Here is a 27,010-nt window from a genome sequence, read left to right on the forward strand (position 1 = left end):
TGGGTTCACTCATCCACCCTTTTATTTGGGGGGGGGGTTTGCCCACGTGACTCTCCTCCAGGAGAACTTGGGTTTAAACTGTATTTTCTCTCTCCCCACCCACGGCTCCCTGGATGTCCAGCAGAAAGGAACCTCCAGAGCTTCTAGAGATCTAGTCCACCTCCCTCACCTCACACGCTTATTTTACAGGTGGGGAAACTGAGGCCCAGACAGGGGGTAGGGGCCGGCCTAAAGTTGCACAGCTAGGTGGTAGCAAAGTTGGGATTGAACTCAGACCTCCCGGCTGCCAGTCCAGGGCTCTTTCTAGCAGCCAATATATTGGCTGTAGCTTCAAAATCTCCCCCCCACCCAGGCCCAAATGGTCCCCTCCCTCTCCTCCCACCCCCCCACCCCCCACTACACATAATTCGGGTTATAGCAAAGCATATCGAACTCCAGATTCTCGTCCCAATGCCGCAGGAGCACGAACAGCTGGCGGGCGGCCGCCTTGAGCGTGCCCCGCGTGCGGCCCTCGGGCACCTCCTGCTGTTCCAGCCACGAGTTGGCTTTGGCGGCCACCAGCTCCCACTCTACAAAGTAGGAGGCCGAGCTGTGCTCCAGCCACGCCAGCGCCACCACCGTAGCCCAAAGCTTCCCTGTGTGTTCGATCGCAGCCCTGGTCTCCCAGCCTGGCTTGCCTCCCGCCGGAGGCTCTGGGGAGAAGCCATCACAGGAGGGGTGCCGGGCCGAGGGGCCGGCAGTGCACAGCTGGGGACTTGGGGTCTTGGGCTCGGGCTGGCGGGTGAGGGGCACTCGGTGGCAGGTGAAGGGTGAGGTCCACTTGAGCTTCTCCATGGGGACGTGGATGGCCTCGCAGAAGGCTTGGTTGAGCAGGAAGGCTCCGGAGGCCAGCTGCAGAGACACCTGTGTGGGGGGGAGCCCCTCAGTGGGCCTCAAACTTTTCAGCCTGTGCAGCCCCGGGCCGGGCAAAAGCCTGGGTCCACACCGCCCACCCGTTCATCCCCCCCAGCCTGCCCCTCCTGCCTGGGAGACCTGAGGGGTACCCAGGCCAATTAAGCCTCTCAGGATTGCCTGGTTCCTGGTCTGTGTCCCCACAAGACACTTAGTGCCATGAACTTAGGGACTCTGTTCATCCAGTTCAAGGTTGTCTCCCGGGGTCTAGCACTGTGCCTGGCTCAACAAACAAATACCGTAAGCACAGTGCTGTGCTGCTCAGGATATTTGGAAATTCAAAGTGACACTATGCCTCGGGAGTGTAGGGACTGGGGCTGTGCGGTGAAAAGCTCACACCGCGTCCGTCTCCCAGCACCCTCTGATCCCCAGATGTGCTGGCACCAGGCCCCTTTGTTCCTCAATTCAGAGACGCCCCCGCCAGACCTGGGCACCTCACCCTGCCCGCAGCACGCCGGGCTGTCTGCAGAGCCGCTTACTAAACACACCGCGTGTCCCTGGGGTGTTAATGTTACTCACTTGTGAGCTATTCCAAGGCTTATTTTTATGTCTTGAAAAATAAACACACATAGGTGGTGGAGTAGAATGCAAAATTCCTGTGAATTTTTAAAGCAAAGACAGCGGATTGCAAAGAATGTTCACGATGTTGGTGCTGGATTCGAGCGACACTCTGAGGCCCCAGGCTCTTTCCCTGTTGGCTACTTGGGTGGGAAGGTGTAGGTCTTCTTCCCTTTGTGAAGAGGGAGGGGTGGGCAGGAGGCTCACAGGAAGGCCCCTCGGGGAGTGTGGGGGGCTGAGGTCTGGGGTCTGGGGTCACTCACCAGCGGAATGTAGTCGAAGTTCTGGCTCCCTGGGGTTGGCTCCGGAGCCTTGGTCAGTGGCTTGCTCAGGAAGCCCTTGGCTGCTCGAGTCAGCAGCCTGGACTTGTGCAGATTCAGCCTGTGTGGGGGGAACCGGGGACAGGTGGCCGTAGCTGCCCCCATGGTGTCCCTGGGAATCTCCCCCCTCCCCCCGTGCTCACTCAGCAGCTTCTGAAAGTCAGGGCCAGAGAGAATGTGACAGATGGCTTCCTCCGACCTCCTCATTTGACAGCTGGGGAAACTGAGGCCCAGGGAGGGAGGTTTGCATTTCCCGAGACATTCAGTGAGTTAGCGGCAGCCTGGACGAGGAACGTCCCATATTCTTTTTCTGACCCTCTTCTGATCATGTATTCCTTTCAGCCCCGGGGGTCAGAGAGTCTTGGGGCAGCCCTCCCAGGGGATTTGCACCTGCACAGAGACCATGGACGTGTGGGGGCTTCTGCTGTGTGGTGATGGGAAGATGGTGATATTTCTGGATAGGGAGCCTCCTGGATCCCTTTCGGATTGTTCGTTTTTGTCTAAATGTCAGGCTGGGCCTGCTTTCTGCCTTTCACGCTAGGGGTGGCCCCAGGGCAGCTGATCCCACGTACCTGGATCCAAAGAGACTCTCTGAGGCCTTCAAGGAAGACAGGGTATTGGTGGCCAGACTGCGCAGGGGACCTGGAGAGCCACAGAATGACAGTTGGGGCCTGACAGATGACCCTGTCCAATGGCTCACTCCCCAGCTGGGAAACAGCAACCCAGAACGGGGCAGGGTCCTGCCTAGGTCCCTAGGGATCCAAGCTGATCATTAGGCTGTTTTTATTTATTAAAAAAATTTTTTTTTAATGTTTATCTTTATTTTTGAGACAGAGAGAGACAGAGCATGAGCGGGGGAGAGGCAGAGAGAGAGGGAGACACAGAATCTGAAGCAGGCTCCAGGCTCTGAGCTGTCAGCACAGAGCCTGATGCGGGGCTTGAACTCACAGACCACGAGATCATGACCTGAGCTGAAGTCGGACGCTCAAACGACTGAGCCACCCAGGCACCCCTCATTAGGCTGTTTTTGACCCAGGTGGTGTGGGGAAGGGTGAAACGTGTGTCCACATATAAGAAATAGGCCTCCAAGTTTCCTTGGCTGGCGGCCACTGGTATCTTCTGGAAGGTTACCCGTGGGGGCAGTGACAGTTTCTCATCAGCCCCCCTCACCCACGAGTGGGGATACTGAGCTTCCTTCCCTGGAATATTGCTGGAGGATTCTAAGCAGAGTTAGGTGCTAGAATGCTCCCTCCGCTGGGAATTGGGAGGTCTGATTCCAGGCCTCGTGTTGTCACTAACTTGCTGTGTGACCTTGGGGAAGTCACTTCCCCTCTCTGAATCTTAGTTTCCATGTCTTTCAATTAAGGATACTCCTATTTATCTCACACAGGGGCATTTTGAGGAATAAATAAACCACCAAAGACTTTGTTGGGCTAACACTCTCCTGGCTCAAGGATCAATCACTCCACTCTCTTAATGAAAGAGTCAGCTGACTGCCTACTCACCTTCCGAAGCAGCATGCTTCTCGCGGCCCAGGGATGTGGTCTCTCTGAAGGGCGCACTGGGGCTTTCCTCCACATCTACAACAGAGGAACCAGTGAGGCCTGAGCCCCCTGGGCCCTCCCTTTCCCCACCTCTCCTGCCCCCCAAGGAAAGCGAGGGCAAGAATTCACAGTCCCTGGGGGGTAAGTTGGACGAGCAAGGCCAGGGTTTCCATCCCTGTTTTACGGTCCTTCGTCTTCCAAAGATAACACCATTGCTCCACCGTAAGAGTCAGAGAAGCCTGGGTTCAAATCCCAACTCACCCATTGACTAGCTGTGTGACCTTGGGAAAGTTACTTCCTTTATAAACTGAGGTCGCAAATTGAGGATAATAGTATCTACCTCGCAGTGTTGTCTTAGGGATTAAGGGAGACAATACACAGATGACGGTGCCGGGTGCTTGGCCCACGGTAAGTGCTCAATAAAGCCCTGAACTCAGACCCAGCAGAGAAATGCAAGCAGGCCGGGGGCCTGAGGGTGGGAGGGCGAGGTGGGCATTCGCTCACCAGGTCTGTGCCTCACTGAGAAGGGGCTCCTGCCAGCTCTCCAGGAGGCACGAGAACATGGCACTAACTTGGCAGAGGGCTCTGAGCCTCCGTTTCCCCATCTGTAAAATGGGGATAATAATCGAACATAGCTGGTTCAAAATGCATACTCACGGTGCTTATTCTTATGATTGTTTCAAGGGCTGGACAGCGATGGGCAATATACCATAAGGGAATTTCCAAAATATGGAAAAAGCTTCATGCATAAATGTTTATCAAAGCCTCTATGTCCCCTAGGAGGCCATTAGTGGCTCTGTGAGGGCCAGGAAGAACCGTTTATCGCTGGGGGTGCGGGAATAGCACAACAGTGCACCAGTGACTGAACGCCTGAGTGACGGAGGCAACACGGCAGTTAGCCTCATGGCTCTGGAGCCAGACGCTGCCTGGGTTCAAGTCCCGGCTCTACCAGCTGTGTGACATTGAGTAAGTCACTCAACTCCTCTGAGCCTCAGTCTCCTCATTTCTCAATGAGGAACAGAAACTGTGTCAGATAATTAGAACCGTGGCCAGCACACAGAAAGTTCTCAGGAAATGTCAGCCATTGGCATCCTTGGGGAGGGAAAGGGCTTGGGATAGAGTCAGAGTGTAGAAGTTATAGACACTTGGGTGTGAATCAGAGGTCAACTGAAAAGAAGGTATTTGTGGGGCGCCTGATGGCTCAGCCAGTTAAGCGTCTGATTCTGGATTTTGGCTCCAGTCACGATCTCCCAGTTCATGGGATCGAGCCCCACATCCAGCTCTGTGCTGACAGCATGGAGCCTGCTTGGGAGTGTCTCTCTCTCTCTCTCTCTCTCTCTCTCTCTCTCCCCCCCTGCCCCTCTCCTGCTCACGCTCTGTCTCTCTCTCTCTCAGAAATAAACTTAAAAACATATAAAATTAAAAAAAAAAAGAGAAAAGAAGGGATCTGTGATTTTGAAGGAAGCCGTGGGCCACCAAGAACTGAGCTACGGAGAAATGAAAAGGTAGACAGAAATTTCCTCTAGACTGGAAGCCCGGCTTGGTTCAGGGGTTACAGCATGCTCCCCCCAGTTTTGGAGGCAATGTCTGTAAGGACTTTCTAGTCTCTCAGGTAAAAAACAATCAGGATCTGGGTGCCTGGCCTAGTGGTCAGGAGGGACTTCTGACGTCCTTCCCATGCACAGAAGAAGGCAGGAGATCCTCACTGAACGTGAGAGGGCACGAAGGAAAGGGTTAGGACCAGTGCAGCAGTTAGGCTGTCTTTGGAGGGACCAAAGGACGCACGTACATTCAAGACACGCAGGGTGAAAGCGATCCCGTGAATTAGTGCAAGGTCACAAAAGGGTCGAATCATGAGTGTTTAAGGACCCAAGCTGTAGGCACAAGGAAATCAGGCGAAGGCGGAAAGGAAGCTTTGGGAATCCTGACAGAAGCAGATGGTAGGACCCAACCAGATGAAACTGCCTCTTTGTTCCTGGCTTTCCCCCTGGTTTGTTAGCTGTCTTGGCATTTGCTGCCTGGGAGGACTCGGGAGACTGGAGTCAGAGAACAGCCACCGGCTTGGCAAACCGTGAAGGGGGAGACGTGGAGGGATGGCGCGGGCATGCAGGTGCCCCGCAGCTCGCTCCGCGAGGCTGTGTTGATGGTGGCATGCTTGGGCCATGCTGAGCCTCGGGGAGCCCGGGAGACCTGGCCTCACCCAGGCCCTGTGAGGACCCAGAGTGCAGACTCAGAGACTGGCCTCCGCGGCCTTGGACACGGGGCCCAGGCTTCAGAGCACGCCTGAGGCAGCTCTTACTCAGGTTCTGGAATTTGCCATCTCCTGCTGCCGAGTATTCCCCGAGGAGGGTCTGGGACCGTCTGAAGCCGGCAGAGGTTCCCCTCCACTGTCGGGTCAGGACCTGAGAGCTGACCATCCGCCATGCAGCACCTTCACAAGGACAAGGAGAAGGGGGTCAGATGGGTGCCGTTGTGTCAGTCCTTGGCCTCTCCCCCGAGGCTAGCGGGAATGATTCTGGCTTCAGTCTGTCACTTATCCAAAGGCAGAGAGACATTTTACAAGGCAAGACCGTGAGCTTTGGAGCCAGAATGACCTGGATTTGAACCTCAGCCCCATCTCTTAGCAGCTGGATGGGGTGCTCACCACTCTGTGCCTCAGTTTTCTTATCTAGAAAATGGGGATAATAACCTTGCTGGGTACATGCTATTGCTGAGCTAGCGTTCAGAAAGCAGCAATGTTTTCTAGTTAGTTAAAAGGCTGGTTTTCTCAGGAACACCCCATTTTCCTTCTCTCTTAGTTTACTGTCCCAGAGACTGAGGTCCCAGTTCCCCTCCCACAGGGAAGGCCCCTGAAGTCCTAGGGCCCCACCAACGGGGGATGGGTAGAAGACAGATGAAACTATAGCACCCTCGAGTATGTTTTGGGGAACCCCACTTTTGGAGAACACTGGTCTGTAAATTATGTCTTAAAAAATACCAAGGAGTTTTTTGGGGAGGTAAATTTAGAAGATGCAAACTGCAGTCCATTCTCTGAGCCTCCTGATGTAGATTAACGTACTAAAAAAGGCTCTGACAAGTTCTGCAATCAAAAGTTCCGAGCTTAATCCAGTGGTTCCTAAATGTAGTTCCTAACTAGTACTTCCTAGTTTTGTGCTGAATGGCCATGAACGGCACATGGAACTAGGGTACTGATTTCCTGGAGCACACTTTGGGAGGTACTGATCCAGGTCTTAAGGGGCTGGGGGACTTGGGTTAAGACGTGGGCCAGGTCCCCAAACCTTACAGGCTGTGGGCTACAGACACTAGGAGGACAGTCTGAGATGGGAGGGGAGGGAGAGACATCCTGAATGTCATCCAGGATGACAAAAGCCCGGTGAATGAGAATGCCCAGTGGAGGAACAGCCTGGGCTTCTGGCCAGAACCTGAAATGAGACATCTGAAAGAGGGAACGGGTCATTGATTATTTTGGTACCACAGATGAAAAACAGCAGGGGGAGTAGGGTGGGGGGGGGGTGCACAGGAGAAATGAGGAGAGGCACATTTTGTTTTCAAACATTCTTTCAGGAGGTTTGCTAAAGGAAACAAAAAAGAAAGAAAAAAAGAAAATGGAGGTGCAGCGGACGGGAAAATGAAATATAGGAAAGAAAAAGTACATATGGTTTATGCCCCTATGGAGAGTAACTCACCAAAAAAAAAAAAAAACAAAAAAACAAAAAAACAAAAACCAAAAACCAAAAAACCTAGAATAATTCCCCGAAGAGAGAATCTTTCCTTGTCTATGAGCCTGGCAGCGTTGGGGAAGGGAGATTTCTGAACAACCTCTGGGCAGGGTCAGTTTTGCACAATACGTCACAGTTTTCAACGGGCAGAACTTTGGATGTGCACTCTTACTTCTGAGAGTTAATTGGCCCCAAGGAGATAACCAGACAGGGGCATAAAGATGTTTTTTGCACCGTAATTTACAATAATCAAAAGGGGGTTAAACTGAAGGTCTAATAACACAGGGCTGGTGAAATAGGTTCTGATAAACCTTAAGAGGCGGCGGAGAGGAGCAGGAGGGAACACACGCTGGAGGCAGATCGCTGGGATTCAAAGCCTGGCTCTGCCCCTCCCTGCTGTGTGACCTTGGGCAAGTAACTTAACTCCCTCTGCCTCTGTCTTCCCATCTGTAAAGTGGGGGGGGGGGCTCATAACAGCATCTGGTTTGCAGCGCTGTTTTGAGAATTAAGTCATTTGCTGTAAAGTGCTTTGGGACGCTGTCTAACTGGCTGTTACAATGATGAAAGTAGAAAACCCTGCAGGTATTAAAATGGTGATATAGATTCAGCTTCGTGGAAAGATATTTTCTACACCCATAGTTTGGAAAATGTAGCGCATATTGGTATGATCCAATTCATGAAAAAATTATCTGTCTTTTGATTTCTCTACATGTAGATATTCATAGAAGTCTGGAAGGATGGTCACACCAAGGAAGTAATTAGTACTCATTTCTGGAGGACTGTCAGTTCCAAGCACTTTTATTTATTTTAGGTCTTTCTGTATTTTGGAACTTTCTCCAGTGAGCACACATTGTTCCAGTTGGAAAAATACAATAAAATCATATTCACTTGGTGGGAAAAAGGGAGTGGGGTGGTTTCATGGCCTTCTGCAGAGCAGTGGGAAGGGGGCTCATGCGCCTCCCACCCTATGGTGACCAAGTCATCTGCCAGGGGCCCCTTTTGCTTCTAGGTCATTCCTTGTACTCCTCTCGGTAGGCCTATGCTCCTTTGTGTCTCAGTTCCCCTCTGCCAGCCAAGGGGGGCACTGCTTGTTCCTCAGGCATGCCCCAGCTACCCATCCACCTTACCAGAGTTGGGGTACCCCACCACGGTGGGCAGGTACCGGCTCTCGCTCACGTCCACAGGAACAAAGGCCGTGTATTTGCTGATGATGTTGCAGGCCTTGCTGGTGTGCACAGCGTTTACCTGGTAGCGGCGGCTGGACCCTGCAGAGGGAGAAGTTGGGGGTCAATGTGCAGGCTCGGAAAGTCCCCCTTGACCCAGAAGTTCTGGAAGCTAAAAGAAGGGCTAGACCAGTGGTCCTCATCTTTGGGATTAAATACGCCTTTAAGGGGTGCCTGGGTGGCTCAGTTGGTTAAGCGTCTGACTCTTGATCTCAGCTCAGGTCATGATCTCAACGGCTGCGTGGGTTTGAGCCCCTCATCGGGCTCTGTGCTGGCAGCGTGGAGTCTGCTTGGGATTCTCCCCCTCTCCTCGCTCTCTGCCCCTCCCCCACTCGGACTGCTTCTCTCAAAATAAATAAGTAAACTTTAAATAAATGAATAAATAAATAAGCCCTTAAAATTGAGGGGATGCCTTGACCTTAGCCCCCACCCCAGATTATTAACCTCTGTCATCATTTCCTAAAAGGACATTTTAATGTCAAAGAGCTAAGACGTCTTAAGACAAAAAAGATAGTTACACTCCTTAAATAATTTCAGCATTATTAAAAAAATCCTCTAGGGGCTCCTGTCTGGTTTGGTCTACTGAGCATGTGACTCTTGATCTTCGGGTTGTGAGTTCAAGCCCCACGTTGGGTGTAGGGATTACTTAAAAATAAAATCTCAAAAAAAAACCCAAAACCTTTCAGTTGTCTGTATTTTCCATTTTCATTTTGCAGCTATCTGGTAAAAACTTTGTAGCAGGACTCTTTGCAGGTTCCCTGACTGGGTGGGGACCCCTGGTCTGGCCCATTGGGACAATCTTGCCAAGAAGAATGAAAACCAGAGAGGGAGAGGGGCGAACACAGGGTCACACAGCGAGTTAGTGATGGATCTGAATCCAAGATGGTCTGACCCCAAAGCCCCAAGCCCTTTCCATGGAACAGGTGAGCAGTCTCTGGCTTGCTGCCTCCAGAGGGCTGTCTGTGTGAGGATCCAAGGAGATAAAAGGAGTACAAGTGGTTCGTAAACTGTAAGGTGAGGTGCTCATGGAAAGAAAACGATGATATATATTAAACGAAAGTACAAATAATATAAAATATAAGCAATACATTACTGTATAAACAAAGCATGAACCTATAAACAAGTACTATTCTCTATATCTATATCTATCTATTCTCTTAAGTGTGCACCACCCTGATCCCAGGAGTCACCATCTTAGGAAAGTTTGTCCCACTTCCTGAGCTAAATTAGCTCCCCTCCCATCCCGTTATAGGATTTCTTGGATCCCTGTATTTCTTAATAGCACTTAGGACAAATGCACTCAATTAATTGTGTGTATAATTATTTGATTGATGTCGGCTTCCTGGCTAGTCCTTGTCAATCAAGCACTCGTAAGTAAGGGTAGGAATTGTGGTGGTCATCGCACTGTTCAGCTTCGAGCCTGGCCCCCCGCTGATCCAAAATCAATAAAATGGCCTTGATGAGTGAGGGAGTGGACCGACTGGGTTTGGGGGGGGGGGGTTTCCCTAAGAAGGTGCGTCCCAGGGGAGCGGGTCAGGTGGGACAGGGCTGGCTCCATCGTTCTGTCTCTGGAGCCCTACAGGGGGCGCTGTAAGGGGAAGCCGTGGGGAGTGAGAGGGAATGCGGGACCTGTAGTACAGGGGAAGAAGGAAAGAGAGGAAAGGACGGATCACCGGAGGGGGTGAGAGGGGTGGAGGAGTCCCTGGGGAGGAGAAGGTGGCTGGGGGATGGGGGCTGATCAGGAGAGGATGGAACACCTGGCTGTGTGTGTGGGCGGGGGGAGGTGGAGGGAGGGCTGGGGGGTTGGGGGAGAGGAGAGGCACTTGGAGGCTGCAGTGTAGGGAGAAGAGGTGGAGCATAGACAATGGCAGCTGTGGGAAGATGGAAAGAGCTGAAGCCAGGGGAAGGGAGCAATCTCCGGGTGGGTGGGCCGGGAGGGCGACGGGGCATTGGGCGGGGCTGTGGGGAGGGGGCCGAACGCGGCAGCTGGGAGGGGGAGGATCATGGTGGGAAGCGTGGGATGGGCATTGGGCGGGGCTGCGGGGAGGGGGCGGATCATGGTGGGAGGAGTGGGATGGGCATTGGGCGGGGCTGCGGGGAGGGGGCGGATCATGGTGGGAGGAGTGGGATGGGCATTGGGCGGGGCTGCGGGGAGGGGGCGGATCATAGTGGGAAGAGTGGGATGGGCATTGGGCGGGGCTGAGAGGAGGGGCTCCGGGAGGGCAATAGGAGTACGCAGGCCGTGGGGCTCACCTTGCTCGATCTCGTTCTCGCGCTCCGCCAGCTGCTCGAAGTCGCGGATGATGGCGCGGGCCGCCAGGTGGTGGAAGGTCTCGCTCCACAGGTCGGCCTCGTGTGCCCCTCCCCTCTCCGGGCCGGGGGGCCCCAGCTCAAAGCTCACTTCCCACTGCAAACGTTGGCTGTCGCGCAGGCCCTTGACCACGGCCTTGCCCAGCACCGGGCCTGGGGTAGGGGGCCTGCTGGGACTGACCCGATCCTCGGACTCGGCCAGGGGTTCCCAGTCCGAGGACGTCTCGGTCTCGAAGGTGGAAGGGTGATGGGACGGTTCTGCGAGTGGAGGGACAAGCAGGTGGTGCTCTGGGCTGGGGCACGGAGGGTCAATCCCTAGGGACATCATTCCTCCCCAGGGCGCAGACATCCCTAAGCAAGTACTGTCTTCCCCCGACCCTCCCCACCTCAAGGAACACAGGATTCCTTCCCTAGGACAGCTGGAGGGTATGGCTTCTCCCCAAAATGGGGCAGACCCACCTCCCAGGAATCCAGTACTTGAGGTGGCCAGATAGAATGGTGTGGGGACACTTGGGCGCAAGAATGCAGCCTCAGGGACATCTGGGATCCTCACAGCCAGCCCAAGGGCTAGGTTGATTGGGAGAGTGGAGGTTCTCTGGCAGGGATGGGCAATAAGGGATCCTTCTCCCTCAAGAGCACAGAGGAAGGCATTTGCCATCAGTCCTATCATCTGAAGGTGAAGGATTCCTTCCTGTCCCCAGTCAGGTCCTGGACCCTGCAGGCACTTACCCAGGTCCCCAGGGCTACGGCTGTCTGAAGCAGGCTTCAGGTTAAACCCAAGATCGGGCTCTTTCATGGGGCTCCAGGTCTGGGTCTCCTGGCTGGAGGGCAGGCTGGGCTGGCAGCCTTGGGGCAGCAGAGACGGCCTGCGGGCACCTGGGCCGCGGAGTTTGGGGCCCTGGCTCAGGTCTGGACCGCTGTTGAGCAAGGGCTAGGAGTGCAAGAGGGAAGGGAGGAGGCTGAGCTCCGGGTGGCTGCCCTCTTCCCTCCACCCCTAGCCACAGCTCTTTCCCTGGGCACTTCAGCTCCTGCGGTTCCCAAGGACACATAACCTACTCTCTACTACCCATGAGGAACCATCAACACAAACAATCCCAAAGCATGGATAAAGCCCAAAGCATGGAAAACCATGGAAAATCACATACCATGGATAATATTCTAAATCCACTTTTTTTTTTTTTTTTGCCACAAAGTTTAAAACTTTGTGTGTGTGTTGGGAGGAGGCTAAAATTATCAGCGTTTTCCTTATGTCTTCTCATATGTCATGCTTAAAAGGTCTTTCCCACTCAAAAAAACTCTTCTGGAATTTTTATGATTTATTTTTGTTTGCTTAAATCTTTGATTCACATGAAATTTATTTTGGTGTCAAGAAATAGAAACCAGCCTTTTCCTTGATTTTCTGAGTAGTACAGATCTCAACACTGCTTCCTGAATATGGTCCATTCATTCAGTTTCTAGGGTTTATCAGTTCCCTGCCTCTCTCCTGTCAAAGCTCTCATGTACATTTGGTTTTATTTCTGGACTTTCTCTTCTGTTTTGTGCGTTTAATCTGTCTGTTCTTGTGCTGGTACAAAAAAAAAACATCAAAAGGCAAGGGATAAACTGGGAAATATATTTGCAACATGCATGACAAAGATCATTTTCAAGAAAAAGCGCTTGTAAATCACTGGGGCAGGAGGGCAGAGGTAGAATGTGGGTTCAGGGTATCTACAGGCAATTCAAAATGTGTCAAATAAACCCATGAAGAAATTTTCTGCTTCATGAGCATTGCTCTAAATTAAAATAAGTTATGATTTTTTTCCGTTTTCCAGATTGGCAAATACTTAAACATTTGATGACACACATTGTGGCTAATTGGGGAGACAGGGTAGGGTCTCTCTCTTGGACTGTCGATGTGGGCGTAAGCTGGTGCACGCCTGTGGGAGGAACCTTTAGCAGTGTGCTATCAACATGAAATGTGCACAGGCTCCTTTGACCCAACAATTCCATTTTCAGAAATTTAATTCTGTGGAATACACAAGGATGCAGATATCTACGTGCACGTACTGTAGATTTGTTGCAGTATTGTTTGTAAAAGTGAAAAATCTGGACCCTGCAAAAACGTGCATCAATAGGGGTTGACAAATAAGTTATTATGGTAGATCCATACAACGGAACGCCACACAACCCAGAAATCAAAGTGGCAGATCTCTTCCTACCAACGTGGGAAGCTGTCCGAGATCAAACATATTTTAAAAAAGTAACTTGCAACTGTTTGGTATTTTGATTGTGGAGATAGTTACAGGACTATGCGTTTGTCAAAAGTCACAGAACAATTCACCAAGAAGAGGAATTTTACTGTATACAGAAAAGTGAATTAAAAAGGGGCACCTGGATGGCTCCTCCAGTTAAACGCCCGACTTCGGCTTGACTCATGATTTCACTGCTCCTAAGTTTAAGCACCATGTTGGGCTCTCTGCTGTCAGCACAGAGCCCGCTTCAGATCCTCTGTCCCCACCCCCTCTCCTCCACTCGTTCTCTCTCTCTTTCTGCCTCAAAATAAATAAATAAACTTAAAAAAAAAGACATTAGCAAAGTAAATCAGAGATTTATTTATGGACTTTGGAGAGATCCAATAATAGTTGGATAGATTGGAGATTTATAATGTGATTCTTCAAAACGTGTGTGTGTGTGTGTGTGTGTGTGTGTGTGTGTGTGTGTGTCTTTGTAGTATTTCTGAAAGGAAACACTGAAAATCCAGTGGGTTTGGGCACAGGGAAGGGGTGATGTTAGTTTTACTTTATACCTGACTGCACTGTTTGAGGGTTTTTATTGTAAACTCTGAATGTGTAGTACTTCTGTAATTAAAGAGTATTAATTAAAAATGAATTTTGTGCCTCCGGGAAACTTGCTATGCTTGGTAGGGGGAGCGGATTGGGAGGGGCCAAAGGCACTTACAAGGTGAAATAGAGAAAGTGCCTCTTAGGTTTTAAGGTCAACAGTTAACCATGGAATCTTCCTCATCTCTATCAAGTATTTACTGAGAAGAGGACTGTGCCTCTCCATTAGATGGGGACTCCTTAGGGCAGGGGCCGGGGTCCTCCTTCCCATCTCCTCTGGGGCTGGGGACAGTACAAAGGTGTGGGAGAAGGAAAAGACCGTCGTCATTGTTAGGATGTCCCTGATGGGAGCTGGTACCCAGCCAGGGCTGCTGGGTCCCAAGGGATCCTTAGTCCCCCTCTCCCATGACAGACTGGGATTCCCCTCACCCCTGCCCCAACATCACAGCCACAGCAAGAAACAGACGCTGCTACAGCTTCCATGGTAACAGATTGGTCTAAGATGCAGTCCTTCACCCAGCCAGAGGCTGCAGGGAGTATGTACTTGTGTGTGCTTGCATATGCATGTGTGTGCGTTTGTACCAGCGTGTTGGGGAGAGTCAGACTGGAGAAGCCAAGCAGGGGCTCAGGGAGAGACGAGCAAAGATGGGCCAGAAGCAAGCAGGAGGGAGCAGATGCTAAGCTGCCCAGAGCTCTCACCAGGTAGAGGTGCATCTAAGGGACACCTACTGCATACCAGCTGCTGCTCCAGGGCACTTCATCTCTTATCAGCCGTTGCCTGCAAGAGCCTTCCACTACAGTTGGCTCTCAAAAAAAATCTGTTGATGACTGTTATTAGCTCAATCATCTGCACAAGCGATTCTCCCCATTTCACAGAAGGGAAAATCAGGGCTCAGAGAGGGTAAGCAACATGCTTAAGGAGCAGAATCTGCCTGAGTCCAAGAGTAGTGTCTTCCAACTGGCTAAGCACAGAGAAGGGCCTAGGTGGCCGAGTCTCTGCCCCGGGGGGGAGGGCAGGAGCTTACGGAAGGGCGGGGATGGAGGGGGCAGTGGGTGGCATGGGAGAAGTTAACGGCTGCTTTTATGGAACCAGGACCTAATGATGACAAAGCTACATGAAACCCATTCCTAAGAAAATGGGAGAAAGGCATGCAGATAATAAGAAACCCCAATCTGGTTTAGGACAGTGTTTCTCTGGTGACTCTACCCTCTTCCCCAGGGGGATTTGGCAGTGACTGCTTTTGGTTATGGTGATTGGGGGTGCATTGCAGTTGGTAGAGGCCAGGGCTGCTGCCAAACATTCTACAAAACACAGGACAGCGCCTGCCACAAAGAATTATCGTGTCACAGTGCTGAGGCGGAGACACACTGGTCTAGCTGAATGGCGGGCGACTGGTCCTGCTCTGGCTCTAACTCTGCGATGATCTCTGCCAGGGGTAAATGTGCAAACCTTGGGATTTGCAGAAGGTGCAGTGCGATGGAGGGAGGGAAGCAGGGGCTTTGTAGGGAGAGGGTCCTGGGTCGCAGTCCCCCGATTGCCTATGTGACCCTGGATAAGTCACTTTACCTTTCTGGCCCTCAATTTCCACATCTGTACAGAGTGGGGGCGGTCAGCTCCCCCACCCGCTTCGATGCTCCCTGCTGGCTGGGAGGTGTTTGTGTGCATGGAATGAGTGATGTCACTGGCCAATGGGTACCATTATTAGAAAGGGGGTCAGGCAGGTGAAGATCCAGAAAAATGAAGAGGAAGTGACTTGTTTGGCAGAATAGGATGTGGCAGAAAAGGCCCCATCCTTGTGGCTGAAGCAGGACACACAGCTCTCTCCCCATCTATGGTCTCCCCCAGCTCCAACTTGCCCTGCTCGGTACCTGCAGATCAATCTGCCACCACGAGGCCTCTGTGCTGGTCTGGTTGGTGAGGTCCTGCGGCTTGGCTTTCCGCAGCGGGTATCTCCTGGCAGGCACTGTGGGGTCGCTGGCTGTGGTGGCCCTTGGGGAAGGCTTGTGGTTGGTGATCTGGTTGGTGCTATATGCCCGCCGTCGCTGGGAGAAGTCCAGACCTGGGTAGGGTGGTGACAGGGGAGCCATCAGGGTGGAGAACAGTGGGGAAGGAGAGAGGGGCTTGTATGCTCCTTTCCTGCTTGGAAACGTCTTGCATTTTCTACCTCTTGCCTGGTGAAAGATTTGCAGGTGTCTCGGCTCACCTGGCATTTAAAGCCTTGCCTAATCTGGTCCCAATCCATCTACCCAGCTGTCCTTTCTGCTCCTTTTTCAATGTATTATGTGCTCCAAATATACCAGATGAGCAATCAGTTGTGTATGTGTTTTCTAGGTGTCACACTTCCACATCTCAGGTCCATTTCTGCTGCCTGGAATCTTCTCTCTTCCCGTTTCTAAGAATCAGTGCCCTCATTATGTCTTTGTTGATATCCTCTACCGATGTGTCTTTCCTTGGGACCCTCACAGCTTGTTAAACTTTCCTGTGGTCCCTGTCACTCTGCTTCTATCAGAGTTAGGGCCAATTGTATCTGTTTCACTAGGCAGAGAGCTTCTGAAGGACAGGAGTCCGCATCTGGGGTATCTTTGCTTCCCAGATCTGTGTTGGGTAGCCTAGCCTTGGTAGGTGATCCCTTCTCTTTCTCTGCCCCTCGTGTGATTCTCTCTCTCTCCACCCTTGCTCACTTGAGCCCCCCCACCAAAGTAAGTAAGTAAGTAAATAAATAAATACCTAGGACCAGAAATTAACACCATAAAGAAGCTTTGGGTCCAGACAGCTCTCAGACCCTTTGTCTGTACCCTCCCCCTCTTTCAAGTTTCATGATTTGGCCAAATTGCTTAAAGTCGCCAAGCCTCCGTTTCATCATCTGCAGATAGGGAGAGCAGTACTCATCTGCACAGCTGCAGTGAGATTGTTTGTATAAAACAGCTTAGCACATAGTAACTGCTCAGTAAAATGTAGCAACCATGGCCTCCCTGGAAGAGAGAGTGGAGCACAGTCTAACCAAGATTGGCGATGGAGTCTCCGGTGGATGGCTGGGCATCTTTGGGCTGCCTTGGGCTGCAGGGTGCACCCATGCCCCTGACACAGTCCCTGCTGTCTGGGCTGGGCCCCTCGTCCTGTGAGTGGTAGAAGACAGAGCTGCTGGACTCTTGAGAGTGCAACATGCTGTATCGTCTCCTTTTGTCCTGGAGGGAGGGAGAGAGAAGAGGGCAGAGAGTGAGACTAGGTGTCGGAAAGAACATGTGCAGGGCAGCAAGCATGTGACAGGAGGTGACAGACATTCAATCTTTGAAGATCTGGAATAACAGGAAAGCTTTTTGCTTGCTTGATTTGTTTAGGCAGACTTCTGTTTAAGAGATGGTGAATGGCATTGACTCTCCATATCATTTATACTATTTATATTTTTAATTATCTTATTTATTGAAACATGTTTAAAAATGTCGTTCTAAATGCCACTGCTGTCTCCAAATAGGTCATCAAAATTAACAGAATGAACCATCTGTTCCTTCCATTCCATTCTCCATGACATAAATATATATATAAAACATAAGGGCTTTGGAGGGTTACTTTTATTCTACCAAAGCTGGACTGTATTACTTACATTTATCAGTATCTTGAATTTTGCACTTAAAACATTTTGGAAATCCTGCATATCAACTATTCTTTTTAACAATTGACTGAATAAATATTCTCCCACCCCTTATTTTTAAGCATTCACTTTGTGGCCATTTATTTTTGCCGCCATAAAAAATTGCTACGGTGAATCCTTGGGCACGAATCCATTACATCACTTTTATTTCTATGTGTTAGATTCTTAGGAGGGATTTCTGGGCTGAAAAGTTATGTATTTCAAATTTCATTAGTTATTTCTAGATTGCTTTCCAGGGGGAAAAGTCATGTTTCCACCACGATATACAAGGGTACCCTTACCCAACAGCCTTGGTAAGAGTGGGAGAAAACTTTGCCATTCTCATGAGTAAGGAAAGGGAAGGGATTTGATGGTCCCTTCTAGTGGTAGGGTCTGCTGGTGATCTGCTGCCTGCAGACCTCCGAGAAGGGTCTATACTGTTCAAAGACTGACCAACTTCTCCCTGCATTTGAATGCCCTGCTCTCCACAACACATTAACCATTACCCTGACCACGATTCTTAGGAGATTCTATAACATTCTAAAATCTGGAAATTGTACATAAAATTCTAACTTCTCTTGTAAGACTGAAAACACATTTAACACAGAGCCCACATTCCTGCATGGGAACAGTTTGTTAGAACTGGGTAGGGACCATCCAATTTAGATGGGTGCATGCTGTCCAATTTGCCATATTCCTTATCACTCCTTATAGCCTTTCTATGGACTCAGTGATCACTGCTATCCTTCATGGCATTTTCCCTTTTATTTTTATAAGTTAATTTCAATCATTTTATACCTGCACAATCCCTCTAGGCAATGAGTTTGTGACTCCTGCTTAAAAATAAAACAAGAGGACAAATCCTTCAAGCAGGAGAGGAGAGACTCACTAAAGAGGGAAGATGGATGGGGAAATAGCTTCTCGGGCAATCTCCCACGTTTTAACATGAACTCCACCTTCCTTATAGACATTCCTCACTTTTATCTCACATCTGTCACCACATACAAGAGAATTATCCATGTAAATAAAACACAAACTCATCTGAGGAGACATGACCTGAATAGAGTGTTTGGGGAAAGAAACCTGAACGCAGTTATTCTGAAATGAATTGTTTATCAAAATCACCTTGAGGAGATTATATAAAATATAGGTTCCTAGGCCTTACCCTCAAAGACTTCGATTCAGTAGGCCCAGGTTGGAGGTTGGAGTCTGCATTTTAAGCACGTTACCCCAAGTTTTCTGCTGCAGGGGATCTTAAGAACCACGTATCGCGATGATAGCACTTAGCCAAGCAATGTCATCATGACCACATGCCCTTGGCCTGGCCACCATGCCCCACAACTGTAAACATCAGATCCAATTAGTTCCTAGTTCCCAGTAGTCTTTCCAGCTAAGGATGGCTTTGTGGGCAAGGTTCTGGAATGTCTAAGATACTTACATATCTGGGATGGGAGATGTATAAGGAGGCATCACACACAATGCCATACCCCACCAGCCGCTCTCCAGGGAAGAGGCAGCTGGTGCTGACAGGCGAGATTAGGACCTCGGTGGTCTCAGGGAAGACCCACTCCACAGTTACATCACTCAGGACTGGGGCCATAGCCTTCTTCAGGGATTTGATCATCTGTTGGGCAGAGTCAGAACACAGGTTGGAGGCATGCGTGAGCGGGGACATGCACATAGGAGGAACACCCACAAGATCGTGTGGGTATGAACACGAGAGGGTGTGAGCAGAGAAGACACAGTGGGCTTTGGGGTGGCTTGTCCAACAGTGAGCATGCCTCTGAGCTTCTTAAACTACCAGAATGCTCCTCTAAGCCTAGCATATTATAATGGGAAAACCCAAGACCCAAAGTAAGGTTGTGACTAGCCCAGGGCCCACAGGAAGCTTGTGTCAAAGCGTGGACTGGAGAGTGATCTTGAGCAAGTTAATTTGCCTCCCTGGGCCTCAGTTTCCCCACTGGTAAAGTGAGTTAGTAATTTTCAACTCTCAACGTCATTGGGAGGATTAGCCGAGATACTGGATTTGAAGTAGCTGCCTCATGATAAATGTTCAATACATGTCATCTGTGGGGGTGGCCTGGGTGACTCAGTCAGTTGAACATCTGCCTTCAGCTCAGGTCATGATCTTGCAGTTTGTAAGTTCGAGCCCTGTGTTGAGCTCAGAGCCTGGAGCCTGCTTTGGAATCTGGGATTCCCTCTCTCTTTGCCCCTCCCTCACTCACACTTTGTATCTCTCTGTCTCTCAAAAAGTAAATAAATGTTAAAAAAAATTTTTTTTAAATGGAAAAAGTTTCCATGCTCCCGGATAGGAAGAACAAATATTGTTAAAACGTCGATACTATCCAAAGCAATCTATATATTCAATGCAATCCCTATCAAAATAACACCGGCATTCTTCACAGAGCTAGAACAAATAATCCTAAAATTTGTATGGAACCAGAAAAGACCCCGAATAGCCAAAGCAGTCTTGAAAAAGAAAACCAAAGCAGGAGGCATCACAATCCCAGACTTCAAGCTATACTACAAAGCTGTAACCATCAAGACAGCATGGTACTGGCATAAGAACAGACACTCAGATCATTGGAACAGAATAGAGAACCCAGAAATGGACCCACAAACATACGACCTACTAATCTTTGACAAAGCAGGAAAGAATATCCATTGGAGTAAAGACAGTCTCTTCAGCAAATGGTGCTGGGAAAACTGGACAGCGACATGCAGAAGAATGAACCTGGACCACTTTCTTACGCCAGACACAAAAATAAACTCAAAATGGATGAAAGACCTAAACGTAAGACAGGAAGCCATCAAAATCCACGAGGAGAAAGCAGGCAAAAACGTCTTTGATCTTGGCCGCAGCAACTTCTTACTCAACACGTCTCCGGAGGCAAGGGAAACAAAAGCAAAAATGAACTACTGGGACCTCATCAAAATAAAAAGCTTCTGCACAGCGAAGGAAACAATCAGCAAAACTAAAAGGCAACCGACAGAATGGGAGAAGATATTTGCAAATGACATGTGAGATAAAGGGTTAGTATCCAAAATCTATAAAGAACTTATCAAACTCAGCACCCCAAAAACAAATAATCCAGTGAAGAAATGGGCAAAAGACATGAATAGACACTTCTCCAAGGAAGACATCCAGATGGCCAACCGACACATGAAAAAATGCTCAACATCACTCATCATCAGGGAAATACAAATCAAAACCACAATGAGATACCACCTTACACCTGTCAGAATGGCTAACATTCACAACTCGGGCAACAACAGATGTTGGCGAGGATGCGGAGAGAGAGGATCTCTTTTGCATTGTTGGTGGCAATGCAAGCTGGTGCAGCCACTCTGGAAAACAGTATGGAGATTCCTCAAAAAACTAAAAATAGAACTACCCTACGACCCAGCAATTGCACTACTAGGCATTTATCCAAGGGATACAGGTGTGCTGTTTCGAAGGGACACATGTACCCCCGTGTTTATAGCAGCACTATCAACAATAGCCAAAGTATGGAAAGAGCCCAAATGTCCATTGATGGATGAATGGATAAAGAAAATGTGGTATATATATACAATGGAGTATTACTCGGCAATCAAAAAGAATGAAAAGTTGCCATTTGCAACTAGGTGGATGGAACTGGAGGGGATTACGCTAAGTGAAATTAGTCAGAGACAGACAAAAATCATATGACTTCACTCATATGAGGACTTTAAGAGACAAAACAGATGAACATAAGGGAAGGGAAACAAAAATAGTATAAAAATGGGGAGGGGGACAAAACAGAAGAGACTCATAAATATGGAGAACAAACAGAGGGTTGCTGGAGGAGTTGTGGGAGGGGGGAAGGGCTAAATGGGTAAGGGGCACTAAGGAATCTACTTCTGAAATCATTGTTGCACTATATGCTCACTAATTTGGATGTAAATTAAAAAAAATTAAAAAACAAACAAACAAAAACGACAGCTGTGGTTTAGCACCAGCTAGGCTGATTTCTTCAAAGGTACTGCAAAGCTGGAGAAAAATGATTTGGGGATTGTGGCAGCCAAAAAGGTGCACTCCCAGATCTCCCTCGGAGGAAGACTGTGTTCTTTGCAGCAAGGCATGCAGTTAGGTGATAGTCTCCAGATGTAATGCTCCAGCTTCTGAGCCAAGACCACACTTCTGCCTGGAAGCCCCGAGGCAATGGCTGAGCAGGGCGGACCTGATGTTTCAGCCTAATCTGACTACCTAATGGGAGATCTTTGCTCCAGAGCTCTCCATTGGGTCCTTGCTGAGACCTTGCCAGACCTGCAGTCAGGCTCTCCCTTCTCCATGCTGCTTCCCTTCCCCCCTTTCACAGGCATGCAAATGCATCATGGGCTGAAGAGTGCTCCTTCCTGCTTCTTCCTCTTTCCTCTTTCATAGATATTATCCCCCAGTGAACCTCTTGCACTCTTAACTCCAGAGCTGTCCCTGGTTCCTGGAGGACCTGGGCTGACACAGGGTTTTTCTAAGGGTTGAGTTATTTGTGCCTACTGTGCAGAAAATGGAGAGAAGACTATAATCCCCTTGATTTCTGGGTCCTTTAGATTTTTTCTGAGCCACCATTTGTCACCATCAGGAATGTGGTCAGAAATGACCCCAAAGACAACTCGTAACCATAGAGGCAGTGACTCTTTCAGAAGCCCCTCTCCTGCTCAGCCAGGGGACGGAGCACGTAGATCCGGTGACTGGAGACCAGTGGATCTAGTGTCCTGGACTAGCTCCAGAAGGTGCCTGCTCTGTGGCCTCCACCTCTCTGATCCTCACTGGGGCATAGTGTGGCCTAGCGGGGAGCTCAGACCTGGATGAAATGAAGTTCCAGCTCCACCCCTGAGGTACCAGCACCAGAAGAGACTGAGCCCCTGTCGCCCACCTTGGGTTGCAGCCGTTCTCCCTCCATCAGAAACTCAGCACTGCCCTTGGACACAGTTGCCAACCCTTTCACCAGTCTGTGGCACACGTTGGGTCCAATTCCAAAGCTATAGCACCTGGGAGAAGGGGAGGAGAGAGGCTGCTACTTCTGGTCCTCTGTGCCACCTTTGTCCCTTTGGTGGGGAAAGGGACAGAGCATGAGCCGGCAGAGCTATCTCAGAGCTGGTCCTAACATCAGGCAGAGGGTGAAGGTGAAGGAAGAGGGCCAGCAGCAGGCACTCACATTCACAATAGCCCATCAACCCCCACCCCAGGACAGAGTCAAAGCAGCAGGAAGGACTTCCTCTGACGAAGCTGCCCTTTGGAAGCAGAGGTGTGGGCGTCTCATTCCATCTGAACTCTTGAGGCAAAAAGGCAAACTCTGAAGTCAGCTACACCACCCTGGACGCAAAGCACTGTAGGAATTGGGAGTTCTCTCCTCCCCTTCTGGCACTTTCCATGATGCCCTGGTTCAGCCACCCCCAGCCCAGGGCCACCCAGGATAACCAAGCCCTAGACCTTCAGCCTGTGCCCACCTGGTGGAGAAGGCATGGTTTCGCACCAGTTCTAGCACCTTCCCGGTGTTGTTGATGGCACCGTCCGTGATCAGGAAGAGAATCCGTGGGTGGCCTCGGTGCACTGGCTGCCGGATGATCCACTTGAGCGGGGAGAGGATATTGGTGCCACCCATGTCGGCCCGCATTCTCTGGATGTTATCACAGGCCATGGCCACGCTCTCCTGCAGGGAAGTGCCACAGGCAGGGAAGGTAGTCCCCAGGATCACCATATGGCTCTGAGACTCCAAGCCCCCTGGAGGATAAGCCCTTTGTTTCCCTAGATCTTAGTTGGGTCTCGCTGGATTGACTCATATTCCCAATTTCAACCCTGTCTGTGCACAGGAGGAATAGATGGCGACTCATTTGGGGTGATTCTGCCCAATAACACCCCCTACCAGTGCCCTAATGCTGTTGATGGTGTGTTCACTTACCTTTGTCTTTTCTTTGTTCCTCATTAAAAATATAAACACCCCTTAAAAGGTAGCACATCAAGCTCCAACTGCTCAGCACACATGAGGTGTCCTTTTCTGATGAACAAGGCAGGAGGTGTAGTGATATAAGAACATTACACTAGAAATCTCAAGACTTGAGTCCTGGCCTGCCTGGGATGCTAACTCCCTATGGTGCTTTGAGGAAATCAAAGTACCCCGATGTGGGCTTCAGATCCCCCTTCCCCTGGATCAATACTGTGAAACTCAACTGGCCAAGGACTGCTGTACCAGATGGATGTCACTGCAGCAGGAACAGATTCTCACTGGACATCAGATGTCCTGCTCCCGATTCACGAAGATGCTCTTTCAACTCCCATGATTGGGGTAACAGCATATAGCAAAAGTCTTGAAATGTATATGTCCCTTTTGAGCCAACAGAACTAAGGATTTATCCTAAGGGAATCATTAAGGATGGGTACAGAGTCTTTGCTACAAAGATGACTGAGTAGAAAAATAAATGGAAGCAATTTAAATGCCCAACTGTAGGGATATAGTTAAGTAAGTCCCGATTTACCTGTGTAGTGAAATACTAGGCAGCCATTTACATTATGCTGCAGATTAATATTTACTGGCACGGAAATATGCTTATGATAGGCTGTTGTGTTGTGGCAGGTCTAATCCTATCTTTATTAAAAATGTGTGTAAATACATAGAACAAGGTCTGGAAGGCTTTATACTAAGCCTATAACAGTGGACTTTCTTTCTTCTTTTTTTTTTGTGATGTGATCATGGGAGATTTAAATTTTTTTCTTTTTGATTATCCAGATTTAGAAATTGTGGGACAATCAATATATAACTTTTAAAAAATATTTTAAAAACCCATAAAGTTATTTTTCACTGAAAAATGTTCTTCCTTCCTCTCTCCTCTCCCTCCCTTACTTTCTTCCTGTTCCTAGGTCTGGATAGGATATGCTCCAATTTTGAACATACTGCTGGGGCCCCAGCCCTCTTGTTCTAAATTGTAGTTTGAACCTTGTGAGTTCTATTCTTAGCCCACCTCCCCACCTATTCACTCCACAGTCCCCTTTCCATTCCCTCCTTTAGCTCAACCTTGCATGGGTCCATCGTTCTCTTGAAACAGAGGCTTCAGTGAGTGGCAGGCCTAGGATATATCTTATCTCCACCCCTTCCTTGTATCCCCTCTTTGTGCACACCTACACTTTGCCTAAAACATTCCTTATTCTAAAGAGGAGACAGGGCGCCTGGGTGGCTCAGTCAGTTGAGGGTCCAGCTCTTGATTTTGGCTCAGGTCATCTCAGGTCATGATCTCATGGTTGTGGGATTGAGCCCAGCATGGAGCTTGCTTGGGATTCTCTCTCTCTCTCATTCTTTCTCTCTCTCTGCCCCTCTCCCACTCATGCACATGTGTGCATGATCTCTCTCTCTCTCTCTCTCTCTTAAAATAAATAAACTAAAAAAAAAAAAAAAGAGATGTTAGAAACTGGCCTACCCAGAGATAGCCTCCCTGGTTCTCTGCTTGTGGGCATCACTGAGGTGCCACGTGAGGGATGGCTTCTGAGGCTGGCCTCAGGGTTACCTGCTCCTTCTTTTTCTTCTTTTCCTCTGCTCCTCACCACCCATCCACTCCTGGACCCAGCCCTTCCCCCTCCTTACCTCACTGTAGGTCTGGCTGGAAGGGAAGAGGGTCTTAAATGTGGATCCAAACCCAATGACGTTGAAGAGGCAGGCCGGCATGAGGCTCTTAAGAGCCACCAGCATGGCATCCTGGCAGGCAAGAAAGGGATGTTCAGAATTCAGAAAGGAGCTACGACCTTTGCCACCACACACCAGTGTTCTCATCCCAGCCAGAAGCGGCCTCCAGGCAGGCCTTCCACCCCCCCGCCTGCACCCAACATTGCCTTCTCCCTCAGATCTAGAAATTTGCTGACAGGGAGACCAGAGGCTGGACCAAAGCCATCATCATAAAACTTCTCACCCGTGTAGCAAGCCTGACTTCTCAAAGTCCTTCTATTATATTTGCCAGTTCCCTTTCACCTCCTGCTGACCCTGAGAGTTGGGGAGAGCAGAGAATATCCATTCCCTTCTGCAAAAACAAAATCGATGTCTAAGGGAGGCACGTGGCTGGGTCCAGGGCACACTGTTGATGGAACAGGCTTCTGGCTTTCATCCAGGGCCTTCTGCATCAGATGGGCCCCCTCCCCACTGTTAACTAGGGACAAGTCTCTTAGGGACAGTCTCTTCAGTTCATATTTGTTAAATGCCAGGAGATACTTAACACACATTACTGTATGTAATCTTTGCAATAACCCTTTAGGCAGGCACAACATTATTCCCCTTTTACACAAGAGAAAATTGAGGCACAGAGGGGTGCGATAAGTCATTGGTGAGCATTCTGACAATAGTGGAGTCAAAACCTCAAACATGTGTCACCTTGCCTCTGAAGTTTGTGAACAGTAGAGTCCTAACCTGCTTAACTAGACAACACCAGGAGACCTTGAGGAAGGTCTGTTGAAATAAATAATGACAAAGAGGAAAGGTGGAGAGATGGTGGGGGCAGGGGATGATGATGATGATGATGATGTTGATAATGATGATGATGATAGAACAGTGCAGTGGTAAATATCAAGCAATTACTATGTGCCAAATCCTGTGCTAAGCACTTTCTATTAATTATCTCATTTAATCTCTTTAACATACATTACAGCACAGTGGTTAAGAAGATACATTTTGAAGTTAGATGTACGTTGGTTTAAATCTCACTTTTGCCCCATTACTAACTTGACCTTGGGTTAGTTATGTCCCTCCTCTAAGCCTCAGCCTGGCACTTAGTAAACATTCAGTAAATGGTTATTATTACCACCCCAATGAGAAACATATTAATAGCAATGCCTCTGTTTTACAGGTAAGAAAACTGAGGCTCAGGGGCACATGGGTGGCTCAGTCATTTAAGCGTCCAACTTTGGCTCAGGTCATGATCTCACAGTTCGTGAGTTTGAGCCCCACGTCAGGCTCTGTGCTGACAGTTCAGAGCCTGGAGCCTGCTTCGGATTCTGTGTCTCCTTCTCTCTCGGCCCCTCCCCCCACTCTCTCTTCCTCTTTTTCTCAAAAAGAAAAACATTAAAAAGAAAACTGAGGCTCAGAGGGTTAAGAAGTTGCTCTGGATTGCAAAACCTAAGACAGCTTTTATTTTATTATTTATTTTTTTTAATTTTTTTTCAACGTTTATTTATTTTTTTGGGGACAGAGAGAGACAGAGCATGAACGGGGGAGGGGCAAAGAGAGAGGGAGACACAGAATCGGAAACAGGCTCCAGGCTCTGAGCCATCAGCCCAGAGCCTGACGCGGGGCTCGAACTCACGGACCGCGAGATCGTGACCTGGCTGAAGTCGGACGCTTAACCGACTGCGCCACCCAGGCGCCCCATACAGCTTTTAAAACATAGCTCTGAGAGATCCTTATTCATGTTGGCTCTGCCTTGGCACAGAGCTCAGAAATGAGGGGCTCTCTGTCACCCTCAAGGAGTTTATTGATGGCACCCCAGGGATCTCAGCTGACTTCACAGAGAGACAAACTGTTATATTCCAGAATCCAGAAGGAAGCACTTGCAAGTCTGTCTTGGCAACGTCCACAGCAATACAGCCTTGCAGGCTCCACAGACCTGCAGCCCCTCTCCCATCCCCCTCCACAAACATCAAACATTTACATCAACCTTCACCGTTCTCTCCGTCTCTTTTTGTTGCCTGTGTCAATACATTTTGTTTCTCTACAAAAGAAGTCAATATCTGCTTATTTTTTCATTAGCCACTAATGTATATTCCCGCTAGCGGGAGACTCTGCTGATCCATACAGATTGTCTCTGCTCACACCTATTAGAATTTTTAAAGCCATGTTTTTGGCATCGAGTGGCAGCTGAAGAATGAGACCAGCTGCAGGAAATTAAATTGGCTGAACTTTCCCCCTTGGTGTGGCTGTTTGGATTTCTATTCTCTCCCACC

At 49.4% G+C, this 27,010-nt stretch overlaps 1 protein-coding gene across 1 annotated transcript in view; it reads right to left on the bottom strand.

Moving 5' to 3' along the window:
- Positions 1–396: 396 nt before the first annotated feature.
- VWA5B1 (von Willebrand factor A domain containing 5B1) overlaps positions 397–27,010 on the bottom strand; it is a 41,451-nt gene continuing 14,837 nt past the window's right edge. Inside the window, exons 8-21 of the mRNA XM_047082298.1 lie at positions 24,669–24,779; positions 22,543–22,745; positions 21,969–22,083; positions 18,512–18,697; positions 16,447–16,630; positions 15,314–15,504; positions 11,355–11,556; positions 10,569–10,883; positions 8,220–8,357; positions 5,691–5,804; positions 3,335–3,409; positions 2,402–2,471; positions 1,773–1,890; positions 397–903 (exon numbers count right to left, since the gene is read on the bottom strand). Coding sequence (XP_046938254.1) covers positions 397–903; positions 1,773–1,890; positions 2,402–2,471; positions 3,335–3,409; positions 5,691–5,804; positions 8,220–8,357; positions 10,569–10,883; positions 11,355–11,556; positions 15,314–15,504; positions 16,447–16,630; positions 18,512–18,697; positions 21,969–22,083; positions 22,543–22,745; positions 24,669–24,779 — 2,529 coding nt within the window. The remainder of the gene's footprint in view (positions 904–1,772; positions 1,891–2,401; positions 2,472–3,334; positions 3,410–5,690; positions 5,805–8,219; positions 8,358–10,568; positions 10,884–11,354; positions 11,557–15,313; positions 15,505–16,446; positions 16,631–18,511; positions 18,698–21,968; positions 22,084–22,542; positions 22,746–24,668; positions 24,780–27,010) is intronic.

The sequence above is a fragment of the Lynx rufus genome, unplaced genomic scaffold (genome assembly GCF_022079265.1).
Source record: "Lynx rufus isolate CCGP_SWC_20201006 ecotype Redwood Valley unplaced genomic scaffold, mLynRuf1.p SCAF_2, whole genome shotgun sequence".
NCBI lineage: Eukaryota > Metazoa > Chordata > Mammalia > Carnivora > Felidae > Lynx > Lynx rufus.